Consider the following 13,949-nt stretch of genomic DNA (forward strand, 5'->3'; position numbering starts at 1 on the left):
GAGGGTAATACTGGCCTCATAAAAAAAAGTTCAGAAATGTTCCCTCCTCTTCAGTTATTTGGAAAAGCTTGAGGATTGGCATTCATTCTTCCTTAAATATTTACTAAAATTCTCCAATGAAGCCATCTAATCCTGGGCTTTTCTTTTATGGAAGATTTTATACTACTGATTTAATCTCCTTACAGATAGGTCTGCTTGGATTTTCTATTTCTTCATGATTCAATCTGGTGGGTTGTATGCTTCCAGGGACCTATTTCTTCTAGCTTATCCAGTTTGTAGACCTATAATTGTTTATAGTAGTCTGTATGACCTTTTTCATTTCTGTAGCATCAGTTGTAATGTCTTTTCATTTCTGGTTTTATTTATTTGAGTCTTCACTCTCTTTTCTCTTAGCCTAGCTAAAGGTTTGTCAGTTTTGTTTATCTTTTCAAAAGACCGAGTCTGAGTTGATTTTTTCTTACTGTTTTTCTATTCTCTATTTTACTTCTTTGTCTAATTTCTTTAGGTAGGAAGTTAGGTTGTTTGATATCTTTCTTTTTTTAATGTAGGTATTTGTGACTAGAAACTTCCCTCTTAATACTGCTTCTGTTTCGTTTCATAAGCTTTGATATGTTGTGTTTTTGTTTTTATTTGTCTCAAGATATGTTCCAATTTCACTTTTCATTTATTTGACCTATTGGTTATTCAAAAGTGTGTTGTTTAATTTTCATGTATTTGTGAATTTTTCAGTTTTCCTTCTGCCATTGATTTATAGTTTCATTCCATTGCAGTCAAAAAAGATATTTTGTATGATTTCATTAATTATATATTTGTTAAAAATTGTTTTGTAACCTAATATGTAATCTATCCTGGAGAATATTCTGTGTATGCTTGAAAAGAAATGTATATTCTGCAGTTATTGGGTTGAATGTTCTGTATATGTCTGTTAGGGTCACTTGGTCTACAGTGTTGTTCAAATTCACTGTTTCTTTGTTGAATGTTTTCTTGAATATTGATAATATATGGGAATTAATAGTGATACTTGTAAATGGCACTATTTTATTTTTCTTACTGAAGGTAAAATTCATTCCTTGATGTGTTATAGTTATCTGTTCATTCTGATATATGGTCTCATGATAAATAAGTCTTTGATTATTCCCTTCGATTAAATGATAATGGGTTAAGAATTGAGTCTGTTTATTATTTTGAGTTATACTATTTTTTCCATTGTAAATACCTGCCTTGAAGTGTACATTTCAAAAGAGTAAAATGCATAAAACTATAGAGTCAGTTAAGCATATTAAGACATCATATTTTAAATGTGAAAACAAAAGGAGTTTCAATCAATGCCAGCAGAATTCACAGACATTGACTATATGTCTTTTATACATTGTCAGCCCTCAAGGACTGCTGTTTTTTATATAGTTTCTGTCTTGCTGCTGAGATCCCTACAGAAGAAAAACCAAGTTTGTCTAAGCAATGAAGCCACACCCAAATCCTTTGGAACAAAGACCATTGTGCTGTGGCTCAGAGCAGGGAGGAAAAGTTCTTCAGGTAGTCTCTAGACTGTTGTGTTTAGTATTAATGATTAGGATATGAAATGTTTATGTTTGTGTTTGGCATGAATTGTATCTGATGGTGAATGAAAATTATTCATTGAGTCTTCTTGAAAGGAGTGTTCTTGGCCAGGTGCAATGGCTCACACCTGTAATCCCAGCACTTTGGGAGGCCAAGGCAGGTGGATCTGAGATCAGGAGATCAAGACCACCCTGGCCAACATGGTGAAACCCTGTCTCTACTAAAAATACAAAAAATTAGCCAGGTGTGGTGGCATGCACCTGTAGTCCCAGCTACTTGGGAGGCTGAGGCAGGAGAATCGCTTGAACCCAGGAGGCGGAGGTTGCAACGAGCTGAGATCCCGCCACTTCACTCCAGCCTGGGTGACAGGAAAAAAAAAAAAAAAAAAAAAAAAGGAGTGTTCTTATTTACACTAGGGGATTTTAGTTGTACTAGAATGTACAAATAAAAAGAGGACAAGGAAAAGAGGCTGTTTATAAGATCCCTTGATTTCAGAAAGATGGGTTGGGAAGACATTCCAGGCAGAGGTATGCCAAGGACAGAATGCTGTATGATTTCAGAGGAAAGCCATTAGCCTGAGGGAAGATACCTATACAGAGGAAAGAAATTCTGTAGGAAGATGCTCCATCCATCTGGGGTGCCTGCTCCTAGTCTTACTGGTGACTCAGGGCTCCAAATCCTTTCATCTACACACCTAGCACAGGCTGACTCACATTGCCATGTTTACTATCCATCCTTCTTTCACCCATCTATTTCCCCTGTTCCTTAACCACTTTTTGGAATAGAGCAGGAAACAAACATCATGACCCTCTTCATCCCACAGCTGACCTGAGATTATCCTCTTCATTAGACTATGAGTTTTCAATGCTTATTAAGTGCCTGGCTCATAGTAGGCAGGTTAAAATTAATTAAGGGGAAATTAAACTGGTCTCTTTATAATGAGCAGGACTAATCCCTGGAATTTGAACAGAAAGGGTTTGACTGACATAAGCAAAGCCATGGGTATGGAAAAGTCTAGGATGTTGCCCAGTTAGGTTTGAATCAAGCATCTGAACTCTAAGCTAAAGAATTTGGAATATACAGAAGGTTTGATGAGTTATTTGCCTTTTCAAAGCTTTCATCATTTTGATGTGCTGCAGCACATCAGTCAATTCTTATTTGTCTGAATATTTAAAAATGAAAAATGTCGGGTCCATAAACTTTCAATCATCCTTTCTCTTTTTGGGCCTGCCGTTTAGCCAGATTCCTGCTTGTTAGCATGAAGGGAGAGGGAGAAAGGAATGGAACTAACACTAACGTTCATTTAGTTGCTTCATCCTTAGGTATGTCATAGGCAAAGAGATCAATATTAATTTATTAGAAGCAGAACTAAATTGCTTTTAGCCAGAGGCTGTTTTAAGACATGAGCAAAGAGTAGGTTAATTTCATTTTGAAAATAAGTTATAAATATCTAGGCAGCACAAAGTTAGAGTGCACTGCTGAGTGTAAAAATAAGTAACATTCAGAATCAGCTTTATAAAAAAAGTAATGTGACAAATATATCATCATAATATGTTAACCAGTGTCTAAAGTAACTTGCTCCGAACTTTGAAGTGGAAATACAATTGATGAATATAATGGAGTTGTGATATTACATGTGGATTGCATTTCCCCAGAGTATCCTTTTGGCCTGACCAACTCTCAGCATCCGTAATATCATAAATACCATAAAATGTACATATGCTAGAAAATAGTTTCAACTATTTTCTGCCTGCCTTCTTACAAAGGGAAATGGAGATTTTGCTGCCAGAACTTAAAATTATGATGTGCCAACATGAAAACCTCATCATAAAGGCTCAATTGATCTGCATATATCTGCCAAATTTGTTATTATTGCATTTCTGTCCCCGTGGTTGTGTCTCTCTCTCATTAAAAACGAGGTGATTGTTTAATTAGGGTATAATCATTTCCTTGTGTGAATTATTCATGCATGATATAATTTTTATCAATACTTGATGGACCTAACCATATGCACAAGGACTAAAAGGTGACTGAGCTAAATGGAAACATTGATAATTTGATTAAGTGCTGAGATTTCTTGCTAATTTTTAATAATAAAGCTGTATATAAAATATATATTTTAGAGATTATGTGCCTGGAAAATACTCATAAATTTATCATATTAACATGTATTATATTCTAAGAAACATTTTGCTATGACGATAGTGAATAATAAATATCAAACGAAAATGGCACTTTTGTATCTGCCATTTCATTTTATCAGCGCAAAATTAGCAGCCACAATGGAACCACCACCTGGCAGGTATTTTAAACAGTGTGACATTTAAATTCCCTCTGGAATTTGACATGCAAAGGTCATAAGAAAAGATGTGGTGAGAATGGACCATTTATAAGGAAACAACTAAAACTAAGTGTCTCAATTTGGACAAAATATCAGTCCTTGGGGAGACATCTTGTATTCCTAGCAGAGAATGGTGCTGCTTAAATCTATCCTCCAATACCTTCCCACGTCAAATGTTATCTGGTTTTGGCACTCTGGCTCCTGCCCTGCACACCCTTCCACTTGGCCTACCCTTGTTATGTTATTTTTGGATCATCACCAGCTTTCTCCTTAAAACTGTTGCTGAAACCACTGGATGAGCTCAGTGAAATCACCCATCGTGCATTAACACAAGCAACCTAGAAGTGATGGTGTGTGCCTGCGGAGACATGCCTCTGCAAGCCATCCCTTCTCTGGGGCCCCGCTCAGAGCATGTTGAGGGCAATAAATGCCTTTTTAAACTGCCATTGAAAATCTTCAAGTGTTCTAGGCAGGCTGAACTAACCAGCCCTCCCTTACATACGTCCTCAACCGCAGTTCGTTCACCCCTCGATTCGAGTATTCCTCTGAGCTAGCTGTTTCCACATCTGCTTTCCCTCACCAGATTGCCAGCTCCTTGAGGGCAGGGACTATGCATTCCCTGTCCTTGTAACCCTGCATCTAGCACAATACTGAGAAGACAGACTTTCAACAAATATCTGTTGTGTCAATGAATAAGTATAGTGGAAAAAAAGCATAGACTTGGAGTCAAGCACATCTGGAATCCAATCCTAGCTTTATCTACCATGCGATTTGGGGTGCGTTTCTTAACCTGTCTGAGCCTTCGTTTCCCAAAAGCAGGTTACAGTAGCCAGTTCACAAAGAGGTGGGAGGCTGATATTGAGTAATGTGTGAAAACCAGATTTTAAGTTGTAAGTGCTCTCTGGTTGTTAGTCCATTGTGATATTTTGCTGTGTATCAACTGTGCACCAGTCAGACTGTGCTAGGTGCTGGTGCTACAGAGATGAAGATAGATTTTTCTTCTCAGGATATCAATAGTCTAATGTGATTTTTTTCCAGGTTAATTTGGCTTTGGGGGGCTATCAGGCTTTTAAACTTAAGTAGATCAATCATTTGTATTGGTTGGTTTCTAACCCCCTGTTTCTTCTGGGTGAATTCCCTTACCCTCCGAATGAGAGAGTGCCCTGTTCCACATTGCTTCTATTCATGGTACACTGCCAGCAGTTTTACAACTCTTTCTTCTCTGTGGCATTGTTATACTCAAGAATATTTCAAAATTATGGAAGTCATGATGTTATATCCCAACAGAATAAAAATCAGGAAAGCCTCCCATCTTAAAATTACGATGTAACGTATTTTGTTATTACAATTGAGTATTCTTTTTAAAATGTTTTATTTTAGGTTTGGGGCTACATGTGATGGTCTGATAACTATTTTTGGTGAGGAAAGGCAACTAACTGAAGTCAACCACAGGGAGAGTGAATTCAGATGTTTTCTGGGGGCACTTAAAAGTGTGTTCGATGGGACTCTGTGTTCACTATCAGAAGTGAGCTAATTAGAAAACTGTAAAGATTTGTTGGAACAATGAACTCCTTTCCAAACATTCTTCAAGGACACCTTAAGAGAGAGGGAAGGAAAATGGTACCTTGAAGAGGGTCCTCAGTGTCAGTTGCTGATTGCTTATGTTGCTAGTGTATGGAAAATTCCAGCACATAGATAATTTTTTAAAAATTTACCATTGATTTAAAAACACATAGTTATAATATTTAGCAATGTTAGGATGAAAAATAGTTTTCTTCCTGATGTATATTGCCTGTTAAATGGTAGGAAGATTGTGTGTGTGCATGTGTGCACATGAGTACATGTGTATACAGGCATTCAGTGGTTATAGATTCACCATCTTTAAGTCCAAAAGAGAAGACATTTAGAGTATTGGCTTTAAATGTTTTTAAATTAGGTGCTGTTGAGAAATGAACGATCACATGTGCCATTGATCAGTGACTCCCTTTAACTAGTACAGAAGTTGGTTTTGTTTTCTTAAATATTTTAGGTTCCTGCTATGGGCAAAACATTATCCTGGGGAATGAGGTGGCTGGATCCTTGACTCTTAGACCTTTAAAGATCTTCAGGAATCTCCCTAAATCTAGCCAATTTTGTTTCCATTAAAAGTAACCTGGATCTTTTCAACTTCTACTAAATATTGAACCTCTCAAGCTTAGTTCTAGGCCCAGCTCTCTTCTCCTCCTCTCTCAAGATATCCATTATTGTCTAAATGCCTCTGTCTCCCACAGGTGTATCTAGCCCACTCTTCTGCTTTGCACTCTACACTTATAGCCCACATTAAATCTCCACTTGGATATAGACAGTACCCCAAATTTAGCATGTTCAGCTGGATGGATGTTACCACCATCCATCCAATTCCATGACACTTCTACTCCCTCCATTCTCTATATCTGGTCTAGCACTAAGTTACACTGATTTTATTCATTAGCTATCTTTTAAATCCACACACTCCTCTCGTTTTTCATAACCATCACCCTAGTCTAAGCATGGTCTCTGGCTTGCATGACTGCAATAGACTGCTTGTTGACTGCCTCCTCTCCAGCGTTCTCTTTCAAAATGTGAATCTGATCAGGTCACCCCCTTTACACAGGACCATTCAATTATCCTCATTGCTCTTAACAAATATCCAGAATCCTCAGTGTGGCCTCCAAGACCTGCATGGCTCCCTTGGCTATATGTGTTTCTGCCACAGGGCCTGGAACATTCTTCATGTGACTTCTTCATACGGTTAATTTCTGACTGCTTTTTAGAGCATACCTGAAAAGAAACTCCCACGGGAAAGCTTCCCCTATTGCTTAAACTATCGTAGTACGTGATGCTTGTCCTTCTTAACATTTAGCATAACTTGCAGCTGTATATTTACTTGGATGATTATTGATCAATGTTCACTCCCCACAGGACTGTAAGGCCCATAAGAATAAGGGTGGTGTCTGTTTTGCTCTCCAGTGTATTCCTAGTTGGAGAGGTGAGGAGGGGCTTTGTCCTGAAGGACCTCCAAAGCAAAGTTAGGCTATGTGATTGGATGTACACTCTGGGAAAATCATCTTGGATGAGGTATAGAGAAAGCGAGACAAATACTCCCAGTGCAGAAATAAGGCAGAGTTCCAGTAACTGCAGGTCATTACCATTCTTTATTCTACTTCTCCTTTCCCTCCTCTCTAATCCAATGAGGAGCCTTACTCACAGACCCTCTCAGACAAATGCTTGATTGTCATCTGTTTATTTATTTGAACAACATGGATTAAGTTCCTAAGTACACTCTTGATACTAGGAATAATAAAATGATAAATGGTCTAGGCTCAAATGCATATCTCCAACCTGCATCTCCGACTCTAATGGGAGAGACTGTTCAATAAACAGAGAGTATAATTCAATGTGGAAGGTGCTACAGTGGGAGTTTGAATGAAGTTCTAGAAGTCAAAGGAGGTTATGACTAAAACATGCCCTTGGAAGAGCCAGAAAAATGCCTCAAAGAGGAGTTAGTTTTGTACTGGTAGAAATGGTAGAGTTTTGTCCAATAGAGACAGGTGTGGGGGCATTGTAAGTGGCTGGGACAGAATGTGCAGAGGCTCAGACCTATAAAAGGACTTGGCCTATTGTGGAAGGGCTTTATCCCTAGATATGTGGGGTTGGGGCTAGGGAAGGTGTTAGGAAGACAGGAAGAGAGAGAGATATGTTGAGGTCATATTGTAAAAGACCGGGTGTTCTGAACTCAGAATTATGAATATCATACTCTGGGCTGCCAGTAGTCACTGGACCACTCTCAATGTCTCTGGATTAAAAACCAGAGGAAATAATTTACATTAAATGTCAAATGGTTTATTAGCAGTGACTAAGCCAGTGAGAGTAATCATCATCTGAACCCAAGAAACACGAGAGGCCTGCCCCAGAAGACCCGTCTGTGAGCCTGGCCACACCCTTGTGCAGACACTGCCATGACAACTGTCTGGATTTGTGTTTTGCAGTTCCATGGAAAATGGGAGACCACCTGATCCTGCCGACTGGGCCGTGATGGATGTCGTCAATTATTTCAGAACCGTGGGATTTGAGGAGCAAGCTAGTGCTTTTCAGGAACAGGTAACTTGGTCTAGAGAAATACGGGATGAACATGTGATGAACCCATGGTTACCTCCCTTCCTGACCATGGGCATAAGGGAGTGAGGAGGAAGAGGACCAAACAGCAGGGAGGAATCAGTGAGGCTCTGAGAAACTGAGGGGAAGGCGAATGGATGTTCCAGGTGAATTATCCCTTTGTGCAAGGGGAAAACTCAAAGCCGGAGACAGTGGCAGCTGTGGAGAAGAAGGCTAAAGCTCATTTACATCTGTGTCTTCTGAAAGACTGATCATACTCAGGGATGGAGTGAATCAGCCCTACCTTCAGTGAAAACACACTAGAAAGCAGGAAAGAGAAAAGAAAGGAAAAGCAGGGACAAACCTGACCAAGAGACATGCACCACCTTCTACTACTGGCCTCAGCACCCAATGAACTATTAAGCCCTTTGCAATTTGCTTTCTGGGTGCTTAGCAAGGTAGACTGGAAAAAGCATAGGATTGATAGTCGAATCCCGGTTCTTCTATCTCTATGTGACCCTAGGCACATTACTATGTCTCTCTGAGTCTTGGTTTCACATTTATAACATCAGACTGTCAATAACTCTATAGGGATGTTGTTGTGAGGATTAGCGGCCAATATATGCACAGTGCCTAGGATGGGTTCTGGCATAGTGTTGATGCTCAAAAAATGGGATTTCCTTTCCCTCAGGTCCAGGGTTGCTATCAGAAAGAGGGAGGAAGGGGCAGGAGTCCATCCCAATTGTCTAGGTGATTCTTAGCTCCATGTTGCAGACTGCACCAGGTCTGCAGGGGTGGTCCTCAAGGGGCTTTGACCCGAGGAGGCAAGTGGAGGCAACACAGTGTGGTTCACACGAGGCCAGTTCTGTGGGTAAACACAGAATTCCTATTTCTCCATCAATGAAGGCTGCAGTTTTCTAAGCATTACATTTTCTTTTCTAATATAATATTGTAGGGAGAATTAAAAACTGAAAAATCCCTTCAGCCATTGTTTATTCTCTCAAACTGTTAACTGTATGGCCTGAGTTTGGATAAGGTAAACTTTTCTAATATTGCACACTCCAATTTCTAGATTTCCTTCAACCCATATTTACTTCAGACTTGATCTTTGTACATATGTATTTTTTTCCTAATTTGGAAAACTTGCTAAAATAGCAGCTTAAATTACTTCACACCCACCAGAAGAGCTAAAATGAGAAAGGTTGATAACATTAAATGTTTACAAGGATGTGGAGCAACTGGAACTCCTTCATTGTTGGTGACAATGTGAAATAAACATTCAGACATCTATCCCATGATGCAGCAGTTTCACTCCTGGGTATTTACCCAAGGGAAATGAAAACACATGTCTGTAAAAAGATTTGTACAAAATTGTTCTTACTAACTTTATCACAATGGTCAAAAATTTGAAGCCTAGGTGTACATCAATGGGGGAATGAATATACAAAGAGTGGTATATTCATATAGTGGAATACTCCACAGTAATAAAAAGGAATGAACTACTGTTATGTACAACCATTTGCCTGAGTCTCAAAAACGTATTACCAATTGAGAGAAACCTTACATAGCTGATTTCATACCGAATGGTTCCATTTAAATAAGGTTCCAGAACAGGAACATGAATCAGTAGTAAAAAACAATCAGAACAGTGGTTGCCTCTGACTGGGTAGGGATGGAGAATGACTGGGAAGGAGTATGAGGGAACTTTCTGGGTGATGGTAACATTCTGTATCTTGATACAGGCTTGGGTTCAGGTATGCATGGGTCACTGCTTGCTTATACACAGGCATATGCAAATGATTCAGGTTTGTGCATTATAGAACATATAAATTTTACTTCAAAAAGAAAAGAACTATGAAAAACACCTAAACAGTGGTATAAAAACAGAAGTATTTGGGGGAAAGTATACTGATATATACAACTCAATTTAAAATGCATTGAAAATATGCATTGGCCATTAAATAGAAGGATGACCATGTGGACATATTTGTGGTAAAGCAAGTACAGAAAATGTTAATTGTGACATCTAGGTGTTCAGAATATGGGTATTTACTATAAAACTCTGATGAGTTTTCTTTATGTTTGAAAAATTTTTGTAAATTGTGATGGAAAAATACCACTCAGGTTGGAAAGTGGAAGGCCGCTGATCAGCTGGAACATATTTTATTTTGTTTTTCACTGGTATAATGTCCATTTGTGTCACTGCAATTGAATGGCACTCTTCTAAAATTAAATTTAAGTAGTATTGTAAATGGTTAACAAAAAAAAAAAATACTTAGCTAAAAGGTCTCTTGGCCAGATTCCCAGCTGACCAAAAGCCCTTTGCAGGTTGAGCTTTTGCTCAGACTCCTTGGAGGCAGACATCCCAGACTGGGGGCACACGATGCTCTCTGGACCTTCCAGGTTCTGTGAGGTACCTCAGAAATGGAACTGCCAACTCTGAGCCTGGCCCACGAGCAGGCCCCTTCTCCCATGGATGATCTCATTCTGTCCCCATGGACACTGGGAACCATCATGGGAATAAACTCTTCTAAAGCATTTCATTCAGAAATCCAAGGGAGAAGTGAGCATCGTCTTGCTGCTATGTTCAACCTGCCAACTCGGAAGCCCGAGAAATGAATTCTCAAAGGATCAGAGTTTTGCAAGCATAGTCCAGAAGCTTGAGTTCTCTTCATTCTCATGGAAGGGTGATTGGGTCGGGGAAAAGTCTGCCTTGAATTAGTCTCTGGCAGTGATTCAAATCTCTCATTTCTCCTTTTCCATTAAAGGAGGTGGAGGGCAGGGAGGGAATCACTGGCCAGGCTTAGGCTGGTAAGATAAGTCACTGCTATGATATTCATGAGGACTGAGAATTGGATCCTCTACTATGTTAACCTGCCTCTTTCATCATCACACTACAGAGGCCATCAGCGTGGCCTCTGGGGTCTTCCCAGCAATGAACCTAGTCGGTTAGCACCCACTCATCATCCTGATGAGAAGATACAGGCCATCTCCAGCCCAAGCACATGGCCCTTTCAAGACACATGCAGGTACATGCAAGGTCACAGCAGCTGAGAAACAGTTAGAACAGCTGCCTCCTTAAACTCTCCTCAGGAAAGCTTTGCCCTTCCACTTGACAGAAGCAGGGCAGGGATGGAGAGCATCCCCTAAACCACTTTTGAAAAGGGCAAGTCCGGAAAGGGCAGCATGGTTGCCAGTGATGTGGGGAACTTATTGTTTCATGGCTGACTACTATGGGCTGAAAGTTTATGTCCCCCCAAAACTCTTATGTTGAAAACCTAACCCACAGTGAGGATATTCGGAGGTGGGATCTTTGGGAAGTAATTAGGTTTAGATGAGGTCATGAGGATGGAGGCCCCATGATGAGATCAATGCTCTTATAAGAAGAGGACAAGACACCAGAGAGCTTACTCTTGGGTGTAAGAATACAGCAAGAAGACAGCCTTCTACAAGCCAGGAAGAGAGCCCTCACCAAGAACCCAACCATGTTGGCACCCTGGTCTTGGACCTCCAGCTTCTAGAACTGTGAGAAATATCTGTTGTTTATGCTGCCCAATCTACAGTATGTTGTCCTAGCAGCCTGAACTGACTAAAATACTGATATTGATGGCAAACAAGTCCGCCATCAGATGGCCTGACTTCCAGGAGAGTATCTATCTTTGTGGTATGGTCTCATAGCACAGTATTGGAAACTGTATGGCTGTGGCAACTAGACTCGGATGTGGCTTTCTAGCAGCATGACCTCTTGGAAGATGTCAGACCATTGAGCAAGATTTCTTGGAGGGCAAGATTTGTCCTGTGTTCCTGTGGTATGGAGAAGCAGCTGGATTAAGGTGGTGGTCTTTGCCTAACCTCCTTTTTCCTGTGCAGGCACCCCACTGTCACAGAACAATGATCTCCATTAAGTTTTCCTCTGCTGCAATTATCTTCATTAAATTTTCTTCTGGCAATCCTCTTTTGAATTTTCTGTGTTAGTCACAATTACAAGTCAAAAGAATCATCAAGAGTTAAGGCCTAAGTCCCTGCCCAGCCCATCACGAATAACCCAGTGTCAACAGCATGTATGTTTTGGACAGCGATGTCGATGTCACTACTCCTTGGGTTGGCATGTGGTCTGTGTCATCAGGGTTGCAGTTGCTCACCATGTAGGGAGTCTGGCCCACTGGACTCATTCAGCTAGCACTCCAAAGGGTTCACTGACCTATGAAAGCAGGAGGCAGTGGGAGCCCTGGAGAAGGCAGTGATTACAGCCTTGTTAGTACCATCTCTCTTTCCCACAGACACTGTGGTATGGTGGCTATTTTCCCAAGTGCCTTCTAGCAGGCAAACATTTTGGGCTCTGGTGAAGGAAATGAATGAGAGTCATGACTTCTGATATGTTTTCTTCCAGTTTACTCATGGTTAGTGGATGGTCCTGGAGAATCTGCCCTTCTAGGACTCAGATTTCTATAAGGTTAATACTGAGTTAAACAAACAGAATACTGTTCAAGCTCCTGCTTTAAGAGTCAAAACATGTAATCTTAAAACTGGTCCTCAAGAAGTATGCTTTCAGTGCACAACACAGGGTGCAAAACCACTTGAGACACAGTTGAACTTTTGTGAATAGATTTTTTGTTTTTAATGACACTTGTCCATGGGTATGGACTGCTTAGTTTTCCAGAGTCAAAGGCACCTCAAGAATTTTACTTTGATAAGAGCTTTGGTTTTTAAGAGACTATTTTGACTAATCTTGTTCAAAAGCATCCCTCCCTTCCTCACAGAGCATTTAGGATAAAGTTTGCTTTGTCAAACTCTGAAGGCTAAATTAGCAGTTTTCTCTGTTATAAAGCCAACTATGGGCAGTGCTTTTAGTTGCCATTTAAGGAACTCTGGCAATCTAGTACAGTAACTTCACCACTCAAATTGGACCCTAATGGCAAGTCACAAAGACAGCTCTGCCTGTTGTGGTATAGTCACTTCATTTCTATGTCTTTGTCTGTTTGACTCACATACTTAGAATATATAAGAAGAAGATGGAAGACAGAGATCTGCCAATCAATGTCATACAGTTCATATTTTTCAGATTTCTCAAACTTACAAGCAACATTTGTGATTTTATTTTGAGAACAATATGTATCTCTGAAATAATCATGACAAAGTAATATGCAACTCAAGGTGACAAATTAATTTTACTCTATTACCTCTTCATTTTTCTCAAACCACATGAATAAGAATAGTATCTATACTCTGAAATGCCCAACTGGTTGCTTAAGTCATTCATTTGAAATGCAAAGATTGACATCTCTTTACAGATGGCTTATTGCTAACTTTTGATAAGTTTCTGAAGTCGCTGGCTTAATAAAAAATAAATGAAATTTCTCATGGCTACATATTGCCAAGTAATACTAACTACCTCAAAATGGAATCATAGGGCAGAGAGGCCAATCAGAGCAACCCTGAGCATAGTGTTCTAATCACGGCCAAATTGAATTCAGTTGTAGTGATTCTAGATGGAGATTTCTAATTAGAACAGAGACAAATTCAGGTTTTGTGGAGCCTAAAGTTTATGCAATTCTAACAGCCCTCGGTGAAAAAAAAAAATTACAAAATTGTGGATACAAACTTGTTAAGGTGAAACTTAAACATCATTACCTTTCATAGCAAATCTGACTTTGAATTAGACCAGTTAAAACCTCACAGATTGAGAATAACTTGATTTACTTCATCAGCATCTAATCATACCAAGTATTGAAAATATTTGAGGTGCTTTGATGCCTGATAATTTTTAACAATTAAAGGCTACTGAAACGCTTAGAACATTTTATAGCATAATGAACAGGGGAAGTGGCAACTCAATCTCTGCTGATGTGTCCTTTCAGCCCATGAAAATTTAGAAAAGAGGTGAAATCACAAGTAAGTTGGTAATGCTAATAATAAGAAAGTAGCCAAGAAAATTGAA

At 39.6% G+C, this 13,949-nt stretch overlaps 1 protein-coding gene across 4 annotated transcripts in view; it reads left to right on the plus strand.

The window, feature by feature from the left end:
* Positions 1-13,949, plus strand: part of SAMD13 (sterile alpha motif domain containing 13) — a 49,377-nt gene that overhangs the window by 16,154 nt on the left and 19,274 nt on the right. For all 4 annotated transcript variants that reach the window (XM_017962984.3, XM_017962994.3, XM_009211873.4 and 1 more), the window contains one exon: positions 7,906-8,017. In XM_017962984.3, the coding sequence (XP_017818473.1) occupies positions 7,906-8,017 (112 nt within the window). The remainder of the gene's footprint in view (positions 1-7,905; positions 8,018-13,949) is intronic.

This window comes from Papio anubis, chromosome 1 (assembly GCF_008728515.1).
Source record: "Papio anubis isolate 15944 chromosome 1, Panubis1.0, whole genome shotgun sequence".
Taxonomy (NCBI): domain Eukaryota; kingdom Metazoa; phylum Chordata; class Mammalia; order Primates; family Cercopithecidae; genus Papio; species Papio anubis.